This window comes from Lepidochelys olivacea, assembly GCF_965140295.1.
Source record: "Lepidochelys olivacea isolate rLepOli2 genome assembly, chromosome: 8".
Classification (NCBI taxonomy): domain Eukaryota; kingdom Metazoa; phylum Chordata; order Testudines; family Cheloniidae; genus Lepidochelys; species Lepidochelys olivacea.
The window spans coordinates 79,240,027-79,264,710 of NC_140418.1; the positions used below are offsets into that span (position 1 = coordinate 79,240,027).

General features: G+C 48.0%; 1 protein-coding gene across 2 annotated transcripts in view; it reads left to right on the forward strand.

Annotated features, from left to right (window-relative positions):
• LPAR3 (lysophosphatidic acid receptor 3) overlaps positions 1-24,684 on the forward strand; it is a 37,660-nt gene that overhangs the window by 7,457 nt on the left and 5,519 nt on the right. The window contains exons 2-3 of one of the 2 annotated variants that reach the window (XM_084637803.1): positions 10,493-10,538; positions 11,103-11,249. In XM_084637803.1, the coding sequence (XP_084493929.1) occupies positions 10,514-10,538; positions 11,103-11,249 (172 nt within the window). In that variant the 5' untranslated portion in view covers positions 10,493-10,513. Of the gene's footprint in view, positions 1-10,492; positions 11,250-24,684 lie in introns of both variants that reach the window. The other variant, XM_084637802.1, reaches the window with a different exon arrangement.

A 24,684-nucleotide genomic window follows, 5' to 3' on the forward strand; every position in this document is an offset into this window, starting at 1 on the left:
TGACCATGGCAATAATAGGCAGAGAGAAAAGGGGGTGAGAGGAGCAGAGGGATAAAAGCATAAAGGTGTACTTTGGTGAAAGGGGCATGGGCAGACCTTAGTTTGGTATATATTTTGTACTCTGGAAAGTGGTAATCTAGCCTATTCCACTAGTTTACAGGCTGGGCGTATGGCATCTTTACTTACAAGCTGTTGAATAAACTACCAAGTGGGGAGTGCTATGGAGTGACAGTCTGCACCATGCCCTGGTGTGTTCAGCAAAGTTCCATTGCCCTCACATTCTTTGTGCCTGACTTCTCTGGAGATTTTAACCTGAGTCCAGTCTGGAGCATTGGTCTCCAGCTCTGCTGCATGGCAGTGAATTATTGCATTGGTATTTAGTTTAGGGCAGTGTTTATAAAGAGGATGGTGCTCAGAAGACGTGGGGCGGGGCCTGGGGATGAGCGGGGCGGCTTGGGGGTCCACGAAAAAATTTAAATAAAAATGTGGGTCCTCGGGTTGCTAAAGTTTGAGAACCGCTGATCTAGTCTGACCTCCTGCACATCGCAGGCCACAGACCATCACCCACCCACTCACGTAATAGGTCCATAACCTCTGGCTAAGTTACCAAAGTCCTCAAATCTAGACTGTAAAGGCTTCAAGAACAGCGAATCCATCAACAAGTGACCCGTGCCCCATGCTGCAGAGGAAGGTGAAAAAGCCCAGGGTCTCTGCCTATATGACCTGGGAAAAATTCTTTCCCAACACCAAATATGGTGATCTGTTAGATCCTGGCCATATGGGCGAGATCCACCAGCCAAACATCTGGGAAAGAATTCTCTATAGTAACTCAGACCCCTCCCCTCTAGTGTCCCATCTCCGGCCATTAGCAATATTTGTTAATAGCAGTCACAGATGAGCCATAGGCAATTGTAGGCAATCTCATCATACCATCCCCTCCATACATTTTCCAAACTCAATCTTGAAACAAGTTCAATTTTTTTGCCCCCACTACTCCCCTTGGAAGGATGTTCCAGATTTCGCTCCTCTGATGGTTAGATATCTGTGTCAAATTTAGTACCTAAACTTATTGATGACCAGCTTATATCCATTTGTTGTTCTTCAAGTGATTCCTCATATTGATTCCAATTAGGTGTGCATGCGGAAAGTTTTTCCCCTAGCAGCACCCGTCGGGTCAGCTGTGGAGCCCTCTGGAGTCGTGGCTCCATAGCGCTCTATATATGACCCTGCCGACCCGGCGCCTCCTCAGGTCCTTCTTACCACCAGTGATGGTTGTTGGAACTGTGGTGTCTTGCTCAGCAAGTTCTCCACCTTTCCCTAGCTCTATTTAATTTAGTGTTTATTTCCTTTGTTAGTTTAGTTATTAGGTAGTGTAGTGTTAATAGTTTGCTGTCGGGAGTTGGGGGGTCCCCTTTCACCCCAACTGTGCTCTCCCTGGGGATGCAGAGCATGCTTAAGTCCCAGGGATTCAAACCCTGCAAGTCCTGCAACAAGCCTATGCCAGTGGGCGACCCCCACGACACTTGCTTAAAGTGTCTGGGGGAAACCCATCAGGTGGATAAGTGCAGGATTTGCAAAGGGTTTAGCCTGAGAACAAAGAAGGAGCAGGACTTTAGACTGAGGCAGCTCCTCATGGAGGTGGCACTTAGACCGCAACCAGCATCGGTGCGGCGGCACCCAGCACTGAGCGCGGCGGTGCGTAGTGCCTCGGCAGCGGCGGAGACGGCACCGCAGAAGGACTCTGGACCAGACCTGCAGCACCTCCGCTCTCTGGTGCAGAAGCAATCAGAGACGATTCAGCACCGGTCCCGTTCCCCGGGTCAGAAGCAGCACCGGAAACAAGTGAGCAGTGGTTCCCCAACTTCAGGACCCAACCCCTCGGAACCGCCCATTGGGGCGCGTGCTAGGGAGGAGCCCCCAATGCCAAAAACTTCGGAGCCAGCACCGTCGACTTCAGTCCCACAAAGGGAGATTTTGAGTCTGGTGCAATGGGACTCACCGTGTTAGGTGGTGGTGGAGGTACAACTGCCTTCCACCCCAGACACATTTGAGGCCGTGAGAGAGCTCAGAGACATGACGGCACTGCAGTCCCCGGCGAATCCATTGGTTGGTTGTACTCATGGTGCCAGTCTGACTCGCGGCACCGCTCCAAGTCCTGCGAGTGCTCCCATTCATGGCATCGATTGTCGTCATGCAGCAGGTCCCAGTCCCAGTGCAGTCTGTCTTGGGACCGTTCCCGGTCATTGCGCAGACCCCACTTGTGCCACCACTCTCCAGCCTCGCGGCACAGCTCCCCAGCGCAACAAAGCCCAGCACCGCCCTGGCCCTTGTGGTCTCAGCCCACATCTTTGGGCAGAGATGGGGAGCAGGCCCAATGCAAGCTGGCAAGGGGCAGACCAGACTGGTGTGGCACCATGGCCCGCACAGTGGCAGGAGCCAGTACAGGGGCCATTTTGAACCCCTGAACCAGGTACAGGGAATCCAGTCCAGGGGCTCCCGTTCGGTGGCATCCGAGGCAAGAGTCCCGGAGGCAGCAGCCAGCCATCCCACTGCGGAGGAGCTACCAGCCTTACCACCTCCCCCGGAACACATCCCTGTTCCTCAGCCTGACCCTGGATTAGAGGCAGGACAGGAGGTACCAGAGGACCAGGAAGGACAGGAGGACCCAGTTCCTCCTCTAGCCTCCTCGTCATCCTCCCTGGATGAGGCTGTGGGGGGCACCTCCACCTCCGGGCCTCCCCCTATAGATAGCTGTGCCCACCAGGAACTCCTATGCAAGGTGGCACGGAATATGAACCTGCAGACCGAGGAGGTGGTAGAGTCTGAGGATCCTATGGTGGATATCCTGGCACCAGAAGCACCATCTAGGGTCCCTCTACCGCTCATCAAAACTATCCAGGCAAATGCAAAGACCATTTATCAGACTCTGGCCTCCATCCCTCCCACCGCCCAGGGGGCAGAGAGGAAATATTTCATTCCCCCTAGGGTACGAATACCTATTCATGCACCCGCAGCCCTGTTCCCTGGTGGTGGCTGCAGTGAATGAGGAGGAGAGGCAGGGGCAGCAACCCCAGCACCTAAGTCCAAGGATGCCTGGATTTATTTGGGTGCAAAGTATATTCCACAGGGTGTTTTCAACTCAGGATTGCCAATCAGCAGGCAATCCTGAGTAGATACAACTTCAACTCCTGGAACTCTGTGCTGAAGTTTAAGGAATTCATACCAGTAGAGTCCAAAGAGGAGTTTGGGGCTATTGTCGAGGAGGGCAAGGCAGTGGCATGGACCTCTTTACAAGCCTCACTGGATGCTGTGGACTTGGCGGCAGTCACCTTGTCCTCCGGAATTGCCATGAGGAGTAGCTCATGGCTGCAGGCCTCGGGGCTCCTGCCCGAGATTCAACAAACTATGCAGGACCTGCCTTTCGATGGAGTGGGTCCGTTTGCTGAACAGACGGACTCGAGGCTGCATGGCCTAAAGGATTCCAGAGCTACAATGAACTCGTTGGGTATGCACACCCTGGCAACCCAAAGAATGCCCTTTAAGCCCCAACAGCAGCAACAGTAGTCATATCCTCCTCAGCCGCAGCAGGATCCCTACAGATGCAAGGGCAGAAATGGCAGGCGCAAGCCCTCCCATCCTCAGTCTGGGCAGAGCTAGGGCCTGACTTTTTACTTTCATCAGGCTCAAAGCCGTCATTTTGAGCACCAGTCTCAGCACCGGATCCTTCCCCATGTTTTCTGAATAATCTATCTCTCTTCTACTGTGCTTGGTCCCAAATAACATAGGACTGCTGGGTCCTTCGCATGGTAGAAATGGGATATTCTCTCCAAATTTGCTCCTACCCTCCCTCCCAGCCCCCTTCCCCATCCCTCTTCAAAGACCCTTCTCACTAGCAGCTCCTTACCCAGGAGGTGTAGTCCCTTCTCACCATAGGAGTGGTGAAAGAGGTTCCTCAGGAGCTAAGGCAGGGGTCTCAAACTCCAAATGACCACGAGGGCCACATGAGGACTAGTGCATTGGCCCGAGGGCCGCATCACTGACACCCCCCACTTGCTGCCCTGGGCCCTGCCCCCACTCCACCCCTTCCATGAGACCTTGCCCCTCCCTTGCCTCTTCCCATCCCTTCCCTGCCCCCATTCCAACCCCTTCCCCGTAATCCCCACCCCAGCTCTGCCCCCTCCCTACCCCCAGGAGGTGCAGGAGGGCTGCGGGGTGTGGCGGGGGCTCAGGGCAGGGAGTTGAGGTGCAGGAGGTGTGCAGGGTACAGCAGGGGGCTCAGAGCATGGAGTTGGGGTGAGGGGTGCAGGAGGGGGTTGGGGTGCAGGGTGTGGCAGGGGGCTCCAGGCAGGGGGTTGGGGTGCAGGAGGAGTGCGGGGTGTAGCAAGGGGCGGGCAGGGAGTTGGGGTGCGGGGTGCAGAAGGGGATCAGGGTGCAGGCTCCAGCCCAGCGCCGCTTACCTAGAGTGGCTCCAGGGTGGCAGTGGCGTGCACCGGGGCCAAGGCAGGCTTGCTGCCTGCCTGCCTGCCTGCCTGCCCTGGCCCCGCGCCACTCTGCCCCGCTCCAGGAAGCAGCTGGAACCATGTCCCTGGGGGTTGGGGGGGGCTCACAGCTCCGTGTGCTGCTCTTGCCACTCCTCCAGGTACCTCCCCCAAAGCTCCCATTGGCTGCGGTTCCCCGTTCCTGGCCAATGGGAGCTGCGGGGGGCAGTGCCTGGAAGCGAGCGCAATGCACGGAGCCCTCTGACACCCCCAGGGCCGTAGGGGCATGGTTCCGGCCACGTCAGGGAGTGGTGCGGGGCTCATGGTGCCATGGGGTAGGCAGAGGGGCGGGGGGGCACGGGGAGCTTGGCGGGCAGCACGAAAGAACCCGCAGGCTGTGTGTTTGAGATCCCTGGGGGAAAAGGATTTTACTCCTGCTATTTCCTAATCCCCAAGGCAAAGGGGAGGTCTCCGACCCATTCTAGACCTGCGAGGACTCAACAAATTCATGGTGAAGCTGAAGTTCCGTATGGTCTCCCTGAGCACAGTTATCCCTTCCCTGGATCCGGGAGACTGGTACGCCGCCCTCGACGTGAAAGACACGTACTTTTACATAGCCATTCGCCCGGTGCACAGGCGATTTCTAAGGTTCGTGGTCAACCACAAACACAATCAGTTCATGGTCTTCCCATTTGGTCTGTCGACAGCCCACCAAGTTTTCACCAAGGGCATGTCCGTCGTAGCAGCCTTCCTTCGCAAGAGACAGGTATACCCCAACCTTGACGACTGGCTGCTCAGGGGGCATGCAAGGAGTAGGTGGAATCTCAGGTCTGGTTCATCAGATCCACTTTCGAGAGACTGGGCCGCCTCCTCAATGTGAACAAGTCAACCTTGTCTCTGACCCAGAGATAGAGTCCATTGGAGCTGTGCTGGACTCTGTGCAGGCACCAGCGTTTCTGCCAGACACACGATTCCAAGCCATGTCAAACATCATTCACGGCCTCAGGCGCTTCCCAATCACTACTGCAAGGGGTTGCCTACGTCTCCTCAGCCACATGGCAGCCTGCATTTCTGTGGTCCGGCATGCCAGGCTGAAGCTCAGACCCCTGCAAGCGTGGCTTGTGTCGGCCTATTGCCCAGGGCGCAACAACCTGGACTTAGTAGTGACTGTACCAGAGTACATACTCGAGTCCCTCCAATGATGGCTTGACCCTTGGATGGTATGTGAAGGAGTCCCCTTCAACAGCCCCCAGCCCTCCTTGTCCCTGGTAATGGATGCGTCAGCTCTGGGTTGGGGTGTGCATTTGGGAAATCTACAAATGCAGGACCTATGGTCTTGGGATGAGCTCTCCCCTCGTATCAACATCAAGGAGCTCAGGGCGGTACGTCTAGCATGCCAAGCTTTTTGGGCCCAGCTGCAAGGCCAGTGCATGGCAGTGGGGACGGACAACGCCACTGCCATGTTTTACATCAACAAGCAAGGTGGAGCCCATTCCTCACCCTGTGTCGAGAAGCCCTCAGGCTCTGGGAGTTCTGCATAGCCCACTCCATTCACCTGCAAGCATCATATCTCCCAGGGGCTCAGAACGAGCTGGCAGACCACCTCAACACATCATTCTGCAATCACAAGCGGTCTGGATGTCATACACTCCATCTTCCAAAGGTGGGGGTTTCCCCAGGTCGATCTATTTGCCATCCGCAGCAACAGGAAGTGCTCAATGTTCTGCTTCTTCCAGAATCACAGCCCGGGCTCGGTCACGGACATGTTTCTGTTACCCTGGAGAGGCTGCCTGTTGTACGCCTTTCCCCCATTCCCTCTGGCGCATAAGGTCCTTCTCAAGGTATGCAGGGACAGAGCGGAGGTAATTCCGGTGGCCTCGACAACACTGGTACACTATGCTCTTGGAACTGTCAGTGGACGCCCCAATTGCATTGCCATTCCACCCCGACCTGCTCACTCAGGTCCACCCAGACCTCAAGTCTCCATCTCATGGCTTGGAAGCTTCATGGTTAAACCCCATGGAACTTCTGTGCTCTGAACTGAAAGGGAGGTCCTACTTGGCAGCAGGAAACCATCCACCAGGACCACTTATCTAGCTAAGTGGAAGAAGTTCACTTGCTGGTGTGCCCAGCATCACACACCTCCAATCCAGGTGCCTATACCACTCATCCTAGAGTACCTCCTAAGCTAAAACAACAAGGTCTATCAGCATCATCCATCAAGGTACGCCTCACTGCTATTTCGGCCTTCCACCCAGGAGTATCTGGATGTTCCATATTTGCCAACCGCATGGTGGGATGTTTTCTCAAGGGCCTGGACTGCCTCCATCCCCAGATTAGACAGCCAGTCCCTGCTTGGGATCTTAACTTGGTCCTCTCTAAACTAATGGGGCCCCCATTTGAACTGCAAGTGACTTGCTCCTGCCTCTATTTTTCGTACAAGGTAGCTTTTTTGGGTCGACATGTCCTCGGCACACAGGCTGTCTGAGTTGAAGGTCCTCACCTCTGACCCACCTTACACAGTCTTCCATAGGGATAAGGTGCAACTTAGGCCTCACCCAGCCTTTCTTCCTAAAGTTGTGTCACATTTTCACACAAGTCAAGACATATACCTGCCTGTTTTTTATCCTAAACCTTATGCCAGTAACTGCGAGCAGAAGCTGCACTCACTGGATTTCGGTGGGCACTGGCCTTCTACACTGAGCACACTAAGTCATTCAGAAAGTCAAACCAGCTATTCGTAGCAGTGGCAGACCGGATGAAAGGGCTCCCAGTATAATCGCAAAGAATATCTTCCTGGATCACGTCCTGCATCTGCACGTGCTATGAGTTAGCCAAAATCCCATACAGCACACTCCACACGGGCACAGGCCTCATCGTTGGCATTCCTGGCCCAAGTCCCAATCCAAGAAATCTGCAGGGCAGCAACTTTGTCCTTGGTGCGTACATACACCTCTCATTACATCAGCATGCCAGAAACGATGCAGCTTTCAGCAGAGCGGTGCTCCAGTCAGCAATTCCATAACTCTGACCCCACCGCCTAGGTAAGGCTTGGGAGTCACCTAATTGGAATCGATATGAGCATAAGTGTTGTTCTTCGAGATGTGTTGCTCATGTCCATTCCAATACCCACCCACCTTCCCCTCTGTCGGAGTAGCCAGCAAGAAGGAGCTGAGGAGGCACCGGGACTGCAGGGTCATATATAGAGTGCTATGGAGGTGTCACTCCAGGGGGCTCCACAGCCCACCTAATGAGTCCTGCTAGTGGGAAAACTTTCCAATGACTCGGCATGCGCACACCTAATTGGAATTGATGAGAGCAACATATCTCAAAGAACAACAGTTACGAGAAGGTGAGTAACTGTTTTTTTTAGGCTAACATTGGCCCTTAAATAACTCCCATCCCTCCCTAGCATTTATTTATCCCTCTAATGTATTTATCGAGAGCAGTCATATCTTCCTTCAGTCTTTGTTTTGTTAGGCTAAGCAAGCAAAGTCTGTGAGTCTCCTCTCATAAGGGAGGTTCTCCATTCCTCTGTTCATCCTAGTAGCCCTCCTCTGCACCTGTTCCAGTTTGAATTAATCTTTCTTAAATATGGGAAACCAGAATGGCGCACACTATTCCAGATGAGAACTCTCCAGTGCCTTGTATAATGGAAATACCACTTCCCTATCCCTACTGGAAATACCTCAACTGATGCATCCTATCATTAACTTTTTTCATGACTATGAGCATCATGTTGGTGACTCATAGTCATCCTGTGATTGACCAATACACCTAGGTCTTTCTCCTTCTCTGTCACTTCCAACTGATACATCCCCAGCGTATAGCATAAAGTCTTGTTGTTAGACCCTAGGTCAGGGGTGGGCAAACTTTTTGGCCTGAGGGCCACATCTGGGTATTGAAATTGTATGGTGAGCCATGAATGTTCACGCAATTGGGGGATGCAGGAGAGGGTGAGGGCTCCTCTGGCTGGATGTGCGGGCTATGGGGTGGGGCCAGGGATGAGGGGTTTGGAGTGCAGGAGAGGGCTGTGGGCTTGGGGTGGAGCAGAGGGGTTTGGCATTTGGGAGGAGGCTGATGGGTATGGGCTCTGGACTGGGGGTGTGAGTTCTAGGGTGGGGCTGGAAATGAGGGGTTCAGGGTGGGTGCAGGAGGGGGCTGAGGTTGGGGTGCAGGGGAGGGGCTCTGGTCTGGGGTAGGGGGTTGGGTCGGAGGGGTGAAGGTTCCGGCTGGGGTTGCAGGCTCTGGGGTGGGGCTGCAGATGAGGGGTTTTGGGTGCAGGAGGGTGCTCCAGGCTGGGACTGAGGGTTTTGGAGGGCAGGACGGGGATCAGAGCTGGGGCAGGGGGTTGGGGCATAGGAGGAGGTCAGGGGTGCAGGCTTCAGGTGGTGCTTACCTCAAGCAGCTCCCGGAAGCAGTGGCATGCCCCCCTCTGGCTTCTACGTGGAGGTGTGGCCAGGCAGCTCTGAGCGCTGCCCCTACAGCTCCCATTGGTCGCAGTTCCTGGCCAATGGGAGCTGCAGAGCTGACAGTTGGGGCGGAGGCAGGATGTGGAGCCCCCTGGCTGCTCCACACGTAGGAGCCGGAGTGGAGACATGCTGGCTGTTTCCCAGGAGCTGTGTGGAGCCCCCAACTCCACTCCCCAGCTGGAGTGCAGGAACGGGGCAGGCCCCCAACTCTGCTCCCCAGTGGGAGCTTGAGGGCAGGATTAAAAAGTCTGACTGGGTCCGCGGGCCATAGTTTGCCCACTCCTGCCTTAGGTACATGACCTTACACTTTGCACCATTACATTTCATCCCATTTCTGTTGTTCCAGTTTTCAAGGTCATCCAAATCTTCTTGTATGAAATTCCACTCCTCCTCCGTATTGGCAATACCTTCTAACTCTGTGTCCTCTGCAGATTTTACTAGCACACTCTCACTTTTTGTGCCAAGATTACTGAAAGTCAATACCGTCTGATGGCTGTTTAATCTTCTGCATTAAAACAGTTGGATCTCAGTACAGTTCCTAGTGAACACATCACAATAACACTATCCTGGCTGATGTTGATAGTCAACCCAGACAGGTCAAAGTGAGAAGTAATAGGGAGAATGAACTATCCCTCTCCTCATCTTGAGTAGCGATCTGTCCAAAAGAGCGTTGACACAGTGTGTGAAATCTCATGCCGCTGCTGCCTATGGTTCACCTTTCTTGTGGATGAATAGGAGACTTTATTCTACAGGGCTATCAATCCAGAACCTATGGCCAACCCTTCACTTTTATTTTCACAAACCAAAGCCCCTTCCCCCACCAGTTTTCTATCCTCTGCACCCTTGGATCTAGTTATTTTAAAATGTAATATAACAAATATTCACCTTTTAAATCCATTCATTTAAACTAATTTATTACTGATGGGAGTTATATGTATGCATTGAGAATATATGCCTTAAATAGTGTGTTTACAGATTATATCTATTAACATGCTTCAAAAACAGGAAAATACTTCACAAGTAAAAGCTTTATGTTTCTAGGTTAGTAAACTGGAAAAGATGCAGGATTTCTGTGTTTTGCTGTCTTAGCTGGGTATTGGGAGAAACGATGGGCTTGTGGTTCAATCATAGGACTGGGAGTAAGAAGACCAGGGTTCTGTTTGTAGCTCTCCGCATATTTTCAAGCAAATCGCTTAAACTCTGAGCTTCAGCGTCATCATCTGCAAAAGAGTTGACTAGTTAATGTTTCTCACCTGATTCAGCAAAGCACTTTAGCACTTGCTTAACTTTAAGCTTCTACTTAAGTCCCATTTAACATCAAGATCAAGTTAAGCATGTGATTAAATTTTTTTTAATTGGGGCCTAATGAGAGGGACTATATTAGAGCTGTTTTTCCTTCAGGTAGGATTTCCTTTTACACTACTTCTATCTGATGTGAAAATTATTCTCCAGGAACATTTACACTCAAAGTATTTGTAGCGTAGTGCTTCAAGCAAAGACAAGGTATGAAATTTAATCCATGTTTTTTCTTTTTCCCCTTAGGATGTAAGGCCCTGATCCAGGATGAACGAATGCCACTATGATAAACGTATGGACTTTTTTTATAACATGAGCAACACTGACACAGTAGATGAGTGGTCAGGGACAAACCTTGTTATTGTTTTGTGTTTTGGGACCTTCTTCTGCCTGTTTATTTTTATTTCAAATTCACTGGTCATAGCAGCTGTGGTCAAAAACAAAAGATTTCACTTCCCCTTCTACTATCTGCTGGCCAATCTAGCTGCTGCAGACTTTTTTGCTGGCATTGCCTATGTATATTTGATGTTCAACACTGGCCCTGTGTCCAAAACGCTAACTGTTAACCGATGGTTTTTGCGTCAGGGGCTTCTGGACACCAGCCTGACAGCTTCTCTGGTTAATTTATTTGTGATAGCTGTTGAGCGACACATGTCAGTAGTGCGGATGAGGGTTCACAGTAACCTCACAAAGAAAAGAGTCACTTTTTTAATTTTATTGATCTGGGCCATTGCTATTTTTATGGGGGCTGTGCCTACTTTGGGTTGGAACTGCCTTTGCAATATCTCAACCTGTTCTTCCCTGGCTCCTATTTATAGCAGAAGTTATCTGATATTCTGGACTGTCTCCAATCTAGTTGTTTTCTTCATTATGGTGGTGGTTTACCTAAGAATCTACATGTACGTCCAGAGGAAAACTAATGTCTTATCTCCACACACTAGTGGATCCATCAGCCGTAGAAGGACACCAGTGAAGCTTATGAAGACAGTCATGACCGTCTTAGGTAAGACCATATTGAAATTATGTATAAGGATCCGCGTGCCTGTCAAAAATAACTTAAAATCTCTTGGATATTGACATGCTAGTGCTTGCTCACCCACTTAGGCGATAGAAGATGTCACACCATGAAAAATTATGAAGCATAGGGCCAATCAAGTTGTAGACCAAATGTCTCTTCATCTGATAGCTGGTTAGACAATTTGGTTGTAAGCAGAATGCTACAAAATGTGTTTGGTTTTGGGTTTTTTTGTTTTTTTTATCTGTAGTTAAAAAAATACAGAAAGGTCTCTGGAAGGAGAAGGTTTGATAAAATTCACAGCAACGTTACCAGAGCATTTGCCTGGATTAAAATAATAAAAACTGGAAGTTGCAAAGGAGTCTAGAGTTAGGTGCCTACATCGCATTGAATTAGAAAATCCCAGCCAGAGAGTAAGTTTCATGGGTATTTAACCTGTAGGTGTAGGATTTGACCAATGAAACTCTAAAATTGCTTGAGACCTGCCTATCTCACTGTGCCATATTGCTACAGCTATAGCCCACAGGGGTGTTTCAACTGGAACTTTCCCCCATATCAGAGAGAGAGAGAGAGCTGTCCATGGGGGGTGCTCAACCTTGGATTCATTTCCCTACTGTTAATCTGTAAAAGCTCAGTTTTGCTGACTTTCCGGACACACAGGTTGGCCCATCTTCTTACCCAAGCTTTTGGACAGGGGGAGTTGTGATAGGGGCTGGTGCTGGAGTGCATGTTGAGGGAATGTTTGCTGATTGGTTGTTCCTTTTTGGGAAAGCTGCTGGATTTTTTGTTGTATTTTTATGGTACTGTTATAGTCATGTAGAGCCCTGGATGGACACTTTAGTTTCTTTCTCTTATCACTTTGAATAGAGAGATAATTAAAGTTTGCAGTGTTGAACATCTTCAAGTACTCCTATTATGGGTGTATTGTTCTGTTGCCTGTAACTCTGAAATGGTCTGGAACTGTGAACAAGATGTTACGGACTTCAGCCATGGAGGCGTTGGAGCCGCGGGGGTGGGGGTGGGGGTGGGCAGGACTCTAGGCGGGGGGCTACTGACCCTAGGGGCCACCATGGTTCCTGGCAGGGGGCTTAGGGATTCTGCCCTGTGGGAGCACTGGGGCTCGGCACTTTAAACCTGCGGGAGAGCACTGGGGCTTCAGCTCTGCGGCTCCACTCCTGGCTTCTTCCCCGTGTGGGGCACCAGGGATTGGGGCTTCAGCTCTGTGGCTCCACTCCCAGTTTCAGCTGGGGGCAGGGCTTGGGGCTTTAGCTACGGAAAGAGAACTGGGGCTGAAACCAGTGCTCCCCTCGTAGCTAAAGTCCTGAGCCTCAGCACCCCCCGTGGGGCTGAAGCTGGGAACGGAGCCCCAGTGCTGCCCCCCAGTCTAAACCCTTGAGTCCCGGTACTCCTGAGGCTCAGAAGACCCGAGCTGCCCTTACACCCGGAGCCCTGATCCCCACTCACCCTGTGGCTGCAGCCCCAATCCCCTGTGGCTGAAGCCCTGAGGCAGTACAGTATTCACTTTTTTTTTTGTTTGGTCTGCGCTGCTGCCTGATTGAGGACTTCCAGTTTCACAGGGTGTTCGGTTAACCGGGAAGTCCATAACTCTGATGTTCGTATCTTTAAGGTTCTACTGTATGGTGTGTTGGTCCATCATCTGATTTTAAATTCCTCTTATCCATCCCGAGTGTGTGTGTGACAGTTAGGGTTGCCAAATCTTCCTGGGTAAGGTGATTTTAGCCTCAGCTGCAGGTGTTTTCACCCCTTACATCTGCCTGTCTGCCCTCCCACCCGGCACCACATTTGCCCAATTCCCACATCAGTTCTCCTCCTGCTGCAGCTTCTGAGGTTCTTCACTAAGCCCCTGGGTGGCATGGGGGTGCTGCACCACGTTCACCCCTTCCCAAGCTGGGTGTTGCGGGGAGGGAGGAACAGAGCTGACTGACCCACTGTTCACAGGAAGGGAGGATGGAGCAGGGCTGCCTGAGCTGCTCAGCTCTTTCTGCTTCCCCTTCCCCTCCTGTGAGACTGGTGTCTCCCTTCTTCTACCCCAGAAGTCCATTCGGTTCTTGAGCAGTAGAAGTGGAGAACTCTGCATATCTCCAATAGCAGCCATCACTGATCGCTCGGCCCTGGGTAGGTGAGGAAGGCAGCCAATCAGAGCGGGTTCTCTTCCCCCCCGCAGGGTTGAAATTTGCAGGAGTGCTGGAGCTGCTGGCATCCTGGCCAGATGAATCCAGCTCTAGCTGGACACATGGAGAAATCAGGAGAGTTGGCAACACTGCATCCACTTGGCCACAAGGGACTGACAGAGGGTGTTGGTACTATCAGCACCCTCTATCCCACCAATGTACCTGGGCCCGTTTCCACTTCTGGGGATGAGAAAAAGAGACTCGGCTTATTGGGATCTCTGCCTCTGTAATTTCACTGTTCAGGGGCCAAGCAGTGATGGTGCTTTTGCAGTGTAATTAGGAAGTGGGTGGAAAAGCTGTGTATGGAGGGAGTGAAGGGGTCTGGGGGCACTGTAGGGAACCAGTTGCAGCTCTCTGAGTCAGGGCTGCCCATCCCAGTGCAGTCTGGGCTGCAAAGGTGCTGTGCTGAGGTGACCTTACACCCAGTGGACGATATAGCTCAGCTCTCCTACCCCTAGTGCAACCCTTTTTCCACTGGGGAAGGGAGATTTCAGTTGGTGCAGGCAGTGGAATCACTTTCTGCAGCTTTCCACTGGCTGAGATTGCCAGTTATCTCCAGTTATCTCCTTACACAATGCAAAGTGGCCTTCGCAGAGTGGGGAATCCAGTCCGAGATCTCTAACTCATTTCAAATACTCCACTAATCCCATCAATTTTAACAACTTTTAGTTCCTACAGACTGGGGCCAGATTTTATCTAGTGACTCAGAATTTCATTGAGTCCCCTGTATTACCCAGTTTCTGTGTCACTTAATCAACAATTGTTTTTTCTAAAAGAACATTGAAAATATCCATTCTGTTTTAATAGCTCAGTCATCTTATATTCATCAGTAATTAAATTATAACCAGCTGATAAGAAGCTGTCAGTTAAACCCAGATAAATTCAAATGAGAAATAAGGCACAAATTTTTAACAGCGAGGGTGATTAACCATTAGAAGAAACTATGGAGGGAAGTAGTAGATTCTTTATCTTCTTGAAGACTTCAGATTCAGACTGGCGTCTCCTATAAGATATGCTTTAGTCAAATGAAAATTATGGGGATCAATACAGGAGTAACTGGAGGAAATTTTGTGGTCTATGTTATATAGGAAGTCAGAGTAGGTGATCCAATGGTCCCTTCTAGACTTAAAAATCTATGAATAAGGTTTTCCATTTCTTTGGGGCTGATTTAGTAAAGACTTTGTCCGGGTCTGATGCCATAAAAGACAGCACAGGAACATTTGGTTTTGAAGCTTGAGGGGTGTAGGAGGTGGTTCCATGACTCTGCAGTGGCTGTAGCAGTGCAAAAGCCAGATTTATGTTTTGTTTAACTGGACTCCTCAGTTTTCAAATATAAATCTGCTCCCAGGATTTTAAAAGTTGCAGATACAAGCTTTGCAGTAAGCACTTAAGAATGCTAAGGAAAACAAGATGACCCTGAGCATCCTGCTTTAGTAGCTGGTAGAGATATATCTTATCTGTCCAACAATGAATAGCTTCTTTCATAACCATCCTGCACATATAATGGTATTTAGTGCATTTGTCTTGTAGCAGCTATTAAGAAGGAATAGCTTTGTTGTAAAGAAGACAGTTTCTGTTTGTACTATATAATTCTCAGATAGCAATGCTACGGAGGAGGCATGTGTCTCCAGCACAAGAAGTTTACAAACTAAGAACAGTCATCTTTCTTATGCTGCGCCCAAGGGCATTGTTTACAGAGTCTGGCAGTCTGATTTCCACTAGCATCTCTGGTCCTAGTGGAAGCACCAAGTGGAAGGTTGTAGTGTTAAAGGACCATTTGTGGTAAATACCATGTATTATGCATATATGGAATTTATACCTAAATAGCACCTGATTTTCAGATCTACTATTAGTCCTTCAAGGGAATTTCTAGAATACAGTGCTTTTGTCACCTGTGGCAAATATTATATTGCCCCAAAACTGTTGTTAAAATTAATTCATCCCTTCCTAGTTTAGGTTAATCAGTAATTAATACACTGTTGCCGTCCTAATAATGTGTGGATGATTTGTGTTTGAGCTTTGAAAAATCGTAACACTGCTATAAATGGCATGGTGACAAAGCTTCCAACTCCTTAATGTCATGCACACACATAGTAACTCTTCAGAGGGAGATCTTTTTCACCAGAATCTACTCAGCATCTGCTCACAGTCACTTTTAATATATTTTCCCCACTTACTCAGATGGGTAACATCAGTTTAAAAAAATACAAGAGGTCTAAATGAACTGAACCACTGGTTTGAAAGGGAGCGAGGAAAACTACATTGTTGTCTCAGTGAAGCTCTAGACAGGTCTGTGCTGCTTTTTTTTCCGGCCAGCGAGGGAGAGCATGCAACACGAAGGTATTGCATTTATCTTTAAACACCCTGTGTTGCAAGCAGCTGGCTACTTTTATCATCATCTCCTTGGCTGGGTAGAAAACAGCATCACTGTAAGCTGCAGATGCAAACTGCTGTCCTTTCTAGGGGATAGGCATGCAGATGGGGGTAGCCAGCCTTTCAGATAAATAGGGGGAAGAATTTAGTTATTTGAGAATGAATGACTGCAAAATAAAGAATCCTCTGATTCCACCATTATGCTCCTGCAGCTCACTTTATCTCTGTTTAATGTTTAACCAAAAATCAAGCAATATTTATCTATAAAATCATGTCAGATTAGAAACAAAGTTAAGATTTAAATGTTTAACTTCCCTTGTATCCATCTGAAAATTTCTGAACCATTGTAATCTTTTGTCATCCTTGTAAGCCAAGTCTTCTCTGTACATGTTGGGGTAAAAACCATCAGGAATGCTGCTTCTTTCTTTACTCACTGAATTCCCAAAGTAACACCCTAACACCCTGATCCAGCACTAAGAACCACAAGGGTATAGGTATCCTACTGTGCAGCTCACGGTACATGCAGGAATCACTTGGCTACTGATTTGTCTTGGCGTTTTTTGGCAAATTCACCTGGTGTTCATGACAAAAATGACAAAATAATATTTAGCACTTCTGTGTACAACATCTTTTATCAAAGTGCTTTAGAAACTCTAAGTAAGCCTAACAATACAGAGCTTTGTCAGGACGCCCGTGGACTAGTGGTTAAAGCAAAGAATAATGTCTTATTGATGTGAAAGTTCATGTTTTTTCAAAGACTCACTCGTCCATTGTTAGAGCATTTCCTCCTCTGTTGCGTTCCCATATCTCTTTCACGTTACAACATGTTGGGAGAGATGGCATGAAATGCTGGATCCAATCCTGCTCCGATGAAAGTCCATGGGACTCTTTCTGAGGGAGCAACGTGAAGTCTTGTTTTCTGTGGAACATTTATGAAATGAAGCTCAACTTAGAAAACCCTCCCATCTGGAAGGAGAAAATTGCCATTGCAGGATTCTCAAAGATGTGCCAAACATGGTCTTGACTAGATATTTACAGTCTACTGCACAATTAAACAAGTGCTGCTTTTAAAAAACACTCATAATAGGCAATTATCCAAACCTTTCTGCCCAAGCCATAGTTACACGTTTCGTTCTGGGAAGCCACACACAAATAAACACGCACTGAAAAGGCTTGTCATTTATATTAATATTCTCTTCACATCACAAAAACAAAATACGTCAGAATGTGCTTAATCCTGAAATTATGATGCTTAGTTTTTGATGCTTCCTGTCTGTTGTGTAGTACATAGCAAAATATATAGGGCTAGATTCTTACAGCTCACACTGATTGCTTGCTACAAGACTTGGGAGAAGGGGCACTGTTGCCCTCCCACCACCAGTCCTCAGCTGGCACTGGGCAGATTACTGCCAAAGGAGATCATAATTTGAAGTGGATACGGGATGGGACTGGGACTCAGGAGATCTGGGTTCAGTAACTGTCTCTACCACATGCTTCCTGTGTGATACTGGGTAAATCACTTCATCTACCTGGTACCTCCATTCCACCTCTGTAAGTGTTAATAAACCTCAGGGGTTTTAGGAGGATAAAAATCCAATGATTGTGAGGCGCTCATATACTGTGGTAACAAGAACCATATAAAATAGGTAATTAGGTAGGCATGTGCACAAGTGCAGCCTGTAGGATCAGGCCCAAGGCCCAGAAAAAAGGGACATATAAAATGTGTTTAAATTTCTGTCTCTTGTGTCAGGGTGAATCTTCTCCTGTTTCTGTCTAGTCCCATTGATTGTTTTAGCATCTCAACTTTTCTTTAAAACACACAGCAAATTGTACTGCACATTTTTGTGCAAATTGTACTGCACTCCTTCACATCAGCAATTAATGAATAACTTCATAAGTTAAAATGTTATGGACTGGCTTGGAAATAATTTTTTAGGATGCTTTCAAATATGCATTCTCTTGGAGTGGGGAAAGCACCAGCCACTTTGTTTCTAGCTCTAAAAAAGCATGGGGGTGGGGAAGGGAAGGCAATGAATATATATAGCCTTAATCTTCTGTAGCTAAGATCACTCATAAGATATGGCCCTACTGCTGTCCGTTTGAACTGTAAGGATGACACAACTGTGGATCATATTTGTCTGGTCCAGCACAGAACTATTCCTGAAGTTTCAGGAAGGCTGCACAATAATTGTAAAAAGTATCATTTCACGTTTGCTTCACTAATCACTTAAGTAAAACAGATCCTGCTCCCATTGAAATCAACAGTAAGTTGGGCATTAACTTCATTGGGTGCACCCTCAGCCCCCAACTGATGTCATAGGAAATACACATCAGCATGTTGTAGTGAGCATATTGTACTGCATGATGAAACACCCCTTCAAATCAGCAATTAAAATTTTAGCTTAAAAAGCTATTTGTTGTGAACTATCTAGGAAAGCATTTTTTAGGATGCTCTAAGACATGCATTCATGACCAGGCAGGCTATTTTTCAAATGTGCTGTCCAAAAAATATTGGAAACAAAATCACTAAATTCTATCCTGTTTTTTTCAGGTGCAAAGTAATCTACCAAGCTAATAGTTAAAATATTGCTATTTTGTACATTGTGGAACCAATACGTTACCATGCTTAGTGCTGATTTTAGCTGAGGGGAGTTATTTTTAATGCCATATGCTTAAACCCTTGAAGATATTCTGAAATAGAAAGTGTGCCTGACACAGCCTTAACTATAAGTGGTTCGAGCAAGCACTGTTTATAATAATTCCATTATATGTATCATCTCCATAAAACTAATTGTTCAGGCGAAGGCTCTACTGCACGTCTTTGCATTCTTTCCAGAGTGTTGCATTACCTAACAAAAACAGATAATTCCTCGCAATGCTGCGTTTTGTGTTTACTGGTACAAATTACTTGAACTAGATGCAGTATAATGGCTTGGTCCAGCTCACCCTGAAGCCAGGGACAGAACTGCCATTGATTTGAGTGTGAGCAGGATCAAGCTGTAAGTCAAGATTGGTTGGCAAAATAGAGAGTGGATTTCTTATTAATTGAGGACTCTTCTGCTGGAGAAACTTCAGGCATATTTGACTTAAATATAATAAACCCCTCTTAACTTTCATGTTTTCTGATTTCTTTGCTTGCAGCTTTGTAAATGGCAAACAGAGTTTGTGTTTTTAAACACTGATTTCTACTCCCAGACCCCTGCTCTATTTGACTCCTCAGCAAAACCATAGTGCTGCACTTTTGACATCACAGTGCTGCTAGCTGAGATACCTCAGGCAAACTTTGCTGCAGGAGGAAGCATAATAAGCAGCTGTCAGTATCAGCTGGGCGGCTGTGGTGAAATCTTGCTGCTCCCCTCTTCTGCGTAGAAGAGTGGCAGAGAGCAGAAGATACTCAGAGGGAAGATAGCTTGTGGTCATGTTACTCCTGGGGGCATTCTGTGCCAAAAAATTAAATTCTGTCCACAATATTTTAAAATTCTGCAAATTTTATTTGTCAAAATAACACCACATAATCATACCAGTTTCAATTATTTTGGTAATTTATTTCAAAATTCCTGTCAGGAAGTATGTCTGTAACAATACAGACACACACACATTTTCCCCCAGGAGTAGAGAGTTAAAGAAACCCCTACAACAACCCAGTTCCTGTTTCTCTGCCACCTCCCACCCCCGAGCCCAGCTGGGGGGCCAGACACCCACAATCCCTCTCCCCACCCCAAGCCCAGCTGCAGGGCCCCCCAGCTAATACACTCAAACACCCTCTCCCCAGAGCCCAGCTGTGGGTTTCCCCTAGCCCAGATACTCACCTCTTCCCCCCAGAGCCTAGCCATGGTCCCTGCCCCCCCCCCCTTGGATCCCAGGGATCCAGAGGAAGAAAGCCTGATGCTTGGTCCCAGGCTTGCATGGAGTTTTCTGTGCACCACCCTCTCCTTCCCTCAGGGCTTGCTGGGAACTGCAGCTCTCAGGAACCCTTTAGCTCCCTCCCTATCCCCCCCCAGTGTCTTTTATGAGTGAGCTGAGCTCTGCTGGGTCCAGCGGCCCCTAGTGATGGCCAGTAGTACTGCAGCCCATTTCTGTGGGGGAAAGGAAATTCTGCAAGTACAATGTTCATTTCTGCAAAATTCTGCATTGCGCAGTGACGCAGAATTCCTCTGGGAGTAACAATGTCATGTGTGCCATTGACACTCTGCTTGCCCTCTGCTGCCTTGGTCTCTGCTTCCCCTTCTCTGGGCTGTGGGATAAGGCGGCCTCTGCTGTCCTCTTTGTCTTGAGTTCTGTGGGATGGATCCTGCAGTGTAAAGACCAACCTATTATAATTTAAACTGGCTGTGTGGCTGCTGGATCCACAGCAGTCTGAACAGCAGGCCCTTCTCCCTCAAGGCATCAAATTGCCCCCTTCCCAAAACCTTCCCACCCTGCTTCCATCCTGTCCTGTTGCTCCCACTACTCAGCACTCTTTTCCTGCAGCCCCCACTCTGACACTGGTCATTAGCACTTGTCCCTATCCCTCTTCCTGCTTATGGGAAAAGAGCATCCCTCCCCATCCCAGTTCCTGCTCCTCTCCCAGCTCAGTTAGACACCTAATCTGTACTCCTACATCAGCACAGGCTGCTGTCCCTCAGGCTGACCAAACCCCACAGGCAGGCAGACGTGGGCAGACAGTCTTGTCCTTTAAAGACAGGTCTCTCGGGCTACATTCACATCTTTCACACAGGCAGATGCTCCAAGTGGGAAACTCCAGTTCTCTTCTCCAGTGAGTAGTTTCACTCCACAGCTCAGATTGGTGCCTGGGTCCTGACCAAGAGAGTCATTGCACCCTCTATGTGTAAATCAATAGCAGGACATGGCTCTCGTTTTCCATTTAAGAGGAAACAATATTTTTTTGGGCCTTGTGAAGAGTTTGTGTTTTTATAACATTTGCTCATAGCTGCTCACTGTTTAATGGTTAATTTAAAGATTCATTTTTCATCTGAGTCACACACTGTAGGAGTGTTTTCAGTGTGTGTATTTGAGTTTCATGTGAAAGCCCAGATCTGTAAACCTTCAAGGCACCAGATTTTTTTGCAATTGACCCTGTCTCTTGTGAAAGAGGAATATTACTGGATATAATTTGAGGTGACTGAGGTAGATGTGTTCAGTGGTGATATACAGTATGGTGAGTTTGGTAGGAGCAGCTGACATGATTCTATCTCAGACCTACTGAACTTTGAAAGGTGTCTGGTTTATGTAGACTGGAAGGTCTGCGAAAAAGGTTTAATCTTGCACTGATTCCTTTTATGGCATCATCCCAGCTAAACATACATATGTTGAAAGGAAAGGGCATGACTGCCATGCAAGTCTATACATGATTTTCAGTTCGTTCAGGTGAATGCACACAGTGGGTCATCCTGTATTTCAGCAGAAACATTCATTACTTTGAGGTTCAGGGTTTTCAGTCTAATAAATTTAGAATTAAAATTTATAACTTCTATCATTTTAACCAAAAGTGTACATGTGGTTAAGGCAGTCGTTTAAAAAGCTACCACCTTTTCCTTGCCCTAAACATAGGTCCTGAAAGGCAGTGCTAGTATATGGAGAGCTTTATGGCAGGGCGCAGCAGAAGCATAAAAAATGCAGATCTTCCAGATGTACAGGAATTCAGTGCAACTGAAGTGATGCAATATACAGGAAACTCACTGTAGGCTTAGTGGAAAATCCCCAAATTGACCTGGGAGCACAATTAACGGCACATTGTGACCAGGTGTTTGGCCTTGTCTACGCTACCAAAGTAAGTCGACCTAAATTATGCTACTCCAGCTATGTGAATAACATATCTGGAGTTGATGTAGCTTAGGTCGACTTACTGCGGTGTATATACTGCACTGCGTTGACGGGAGACGCTCTGTCAACTTACCTTAATCTTCTAGTTTTGGTGGAGTTCGAGTCGACCGGAGAGCTAGACCCACTAAATCGACCCCCTCTGCATCGATTGCAGCAGCGTCGATCCCTGGTAAGAGTAGAAATGGCCCTAGTCTTGCATAACCTATGTGAGATGCAGAGCTATTCTTCTGACTCACCCTGCCATCCAGACCAGCGTGCTCTCTTAAGTCCAACTAAAAAGTCTAAAAAGCTGAAAGTTTCTCTGAGGCATGTCACCTAAAGTGAGTAACAAGAGCTCCTGCAGGGTGAAAATCCTAGGAACAGACAAATTAAGAGGGAGCCAAGGCTACAGTTTAAGTACAGTCCTGCTTGAAAGCTTTGTTGAATAAGGTAAAAATAGAGGCACATCCTAGAAAGGAAGCACGTTTGGACTATAACCCATTGTGTGTGTGATGTTAAGGATAGGGTGTGACACTAACCCTATTTGTACACATGACTAAATGCATTTTGGTGACAGTGGATCCAAAGTAAGACAATCCCTTGAAAGAGCTGACAAGTAAATGTAATGGTGTTCCTTACCATGTTCTGCACTACAGCCTTTATTTCATTAGCTGTGTGAGGCTATGTCTACATTATGAGCTAGGGGTGTGATTCCCCTTCTTGCATGCACATGGCTGTCATTAAGCTAGTGCAAGTATAAACAGCAGTGTGACTACGGTAGTATGGGCGGCAGCAGCAGAGACACTGCTTAGGCATGCCGAGTATGAACCTGGCTGAAACTGATGGGTACGTACATCACACAGTAGATACTAGAGAAATTTCTGCAAAGGACATATTTTGATGTCCAGTGGTTGCCATTACATGCTTTACAATGTTGTCTGTGCAAGTAGATGCATTTCCTAGAGTTTGTCATACGTTTAGTCTGCACAAAATTACTAGCTGACACTTTTTAAAAACACATTTATACACTAATTTGGGGCCTACTCCTGCTCCCATTGATGTCAGTGGAAGCAGGACAGGGTCCTGCACTATCCAGTATGGTAAAGAATAAATAATGTGGTAAACTGCTTCCCCTGTTTTCACTTGTATGCAGAGATGGTTCACGTGCTAAACTATTTCTTTGCAAGGAGCTGGAGAGTTGGCACCCTCCCCTAGCCCTTGATGTTCAATAAAAAGTTGCACTGAGACCCTAGAGGCCCCGAAATATTCAATGACGGTTGATGTCAATGTAGAGTGTGGTCTCTTCCTAATTTGGGGCCTATTCTAATGCCCACTGAAGTCAAAGGGGGCTTTGGGTAAGACTCTGCAATAAACCTCTACAGTGTTTCTACACTGCGTACTCTCAGTGAGAATTGGTGCTACAGTTATTTATGCAATATTCTGGTTCTGAACCATAATCCATGCTGCAAAGTTGATTATCAGAATTAATGCTTTGAGCTACAGCTCTGGACACCCTGCTTAGAGATCTACTCATAACCCTCTAGCATCAGAATTCACAAATAACTGCTACTGACCACTAATTCAAAATTAATCTATAAAATTGGTATTTAGGGCCCCAAAAATCCAGACTCAAGCTACAGTAGAGTTAAATGCATCTTTTATTAAATCTCCAGCCTTTAATCTTTCCATTCCATGATATGTTATCTAAAAAGGAATATAATTCTGGTGGGTGAATTTTCTTTCCTACCTTTAGGAAGTGGTTTGCAGTGGAAGGACAGATTAGGGAATTGCAAAATGCTTCCTAAAAACTATTACACCATTTTTACTTCATGCATGGTTTTTCATAAATTGTAACACTTATTAAAGCTTTTGAATTCATTTCTTAGTTCTTGTGGCCTGCTCTTGAGAGGTGCTGAGCAATCCGAGTTTCCCTTGAAAAAAATGGGAGCGATGGCTGCTCATCATTTCTGAAATCAGGCCATGTACTACTTTGTGTAGCTTGTTGGGTGTGTGTGTGTGTGTGTGTGTGTATTGTATGTACAATGCAGTATTTTGATGTTACTGTTAGAATCATAACTCCTGCATTTCCCAGTTCTTTGATATGAACTGTGCACTACATCCTCAGTGTTGTATTTACACAGTGTAACGGAGTTGGCACCCACCTCTCTCAACTGCCCCCTTCTGGTTGGGCGTGTCTGTGTTCTTTAGATCTGGAGACCCCTTTCAGTGGTTCTCAGGCGGGCTTTCAGTGACTCAGCCCTCTGACTGAGCCACACACACTATCTGTATGTGAACCAGAGCAACCCCCTTCCAGGGTATACAGTCCACTAGGGTCTATCTCAGTACCCCTCTGGTGGTGTTTCTCTAGCCCTCTCTGAGCTGAGTCTTTAAGTAGTCCCGGCCCTGGTATCGGGCCGTATCCCCAGGGCTTCTTCCCTGGAGACACTATCTTCCTGTGGCCCTCCCTGGGCTCACTCCCTTCTCAGTAGCAGCCGGACAAGAGCTCCTTCATTGCTCCCCTGGTCTCTGCTAGCAAATTGTCTTTGGCTAAGTCCTAGCAGCCAGCCAGAAGCCTCTTGCTCCCCGGTCCCTGCCAGCAGACTGTCCGTGGTCCTGCTGCTCTTCCAGCCAGGCATGCAGTCCTTTCTTCTCCAGCTCCAAGCAGCAACTAACTATTACTCTGTTCTGAAGCTCCTTTTATATAGCCCTCTTGGGCCCTGATTGGCTGCTTTTCCTGCAGCAGGGTTCAGTACCACTATGTTGCACAATGGACACTTGACAAAATTACCTGACTTAGTGATGGACATTGGCGGGGCGCAGGAGGGGGCTCCGGGCTGAGGCAGGGGGTTGGACTGTGGGAGGTGGTTGGGGTTATGGGGTGGGGCCAGAAATGAGGGGTTCAGAGTGCAGGAGGGGGTTCCAGGCTGGAGCAGGGGGTTGGGTTGCGGGGGTGTGTGAGGGCTCCAGCTAGGGGTGCAGGCTCTGAGGTGGGGCTGGGGATGAGGGGTTTGGGATGTAGGAGGTTGCTCCGCGCTGGGACCAAGGGGTTTGGAGGG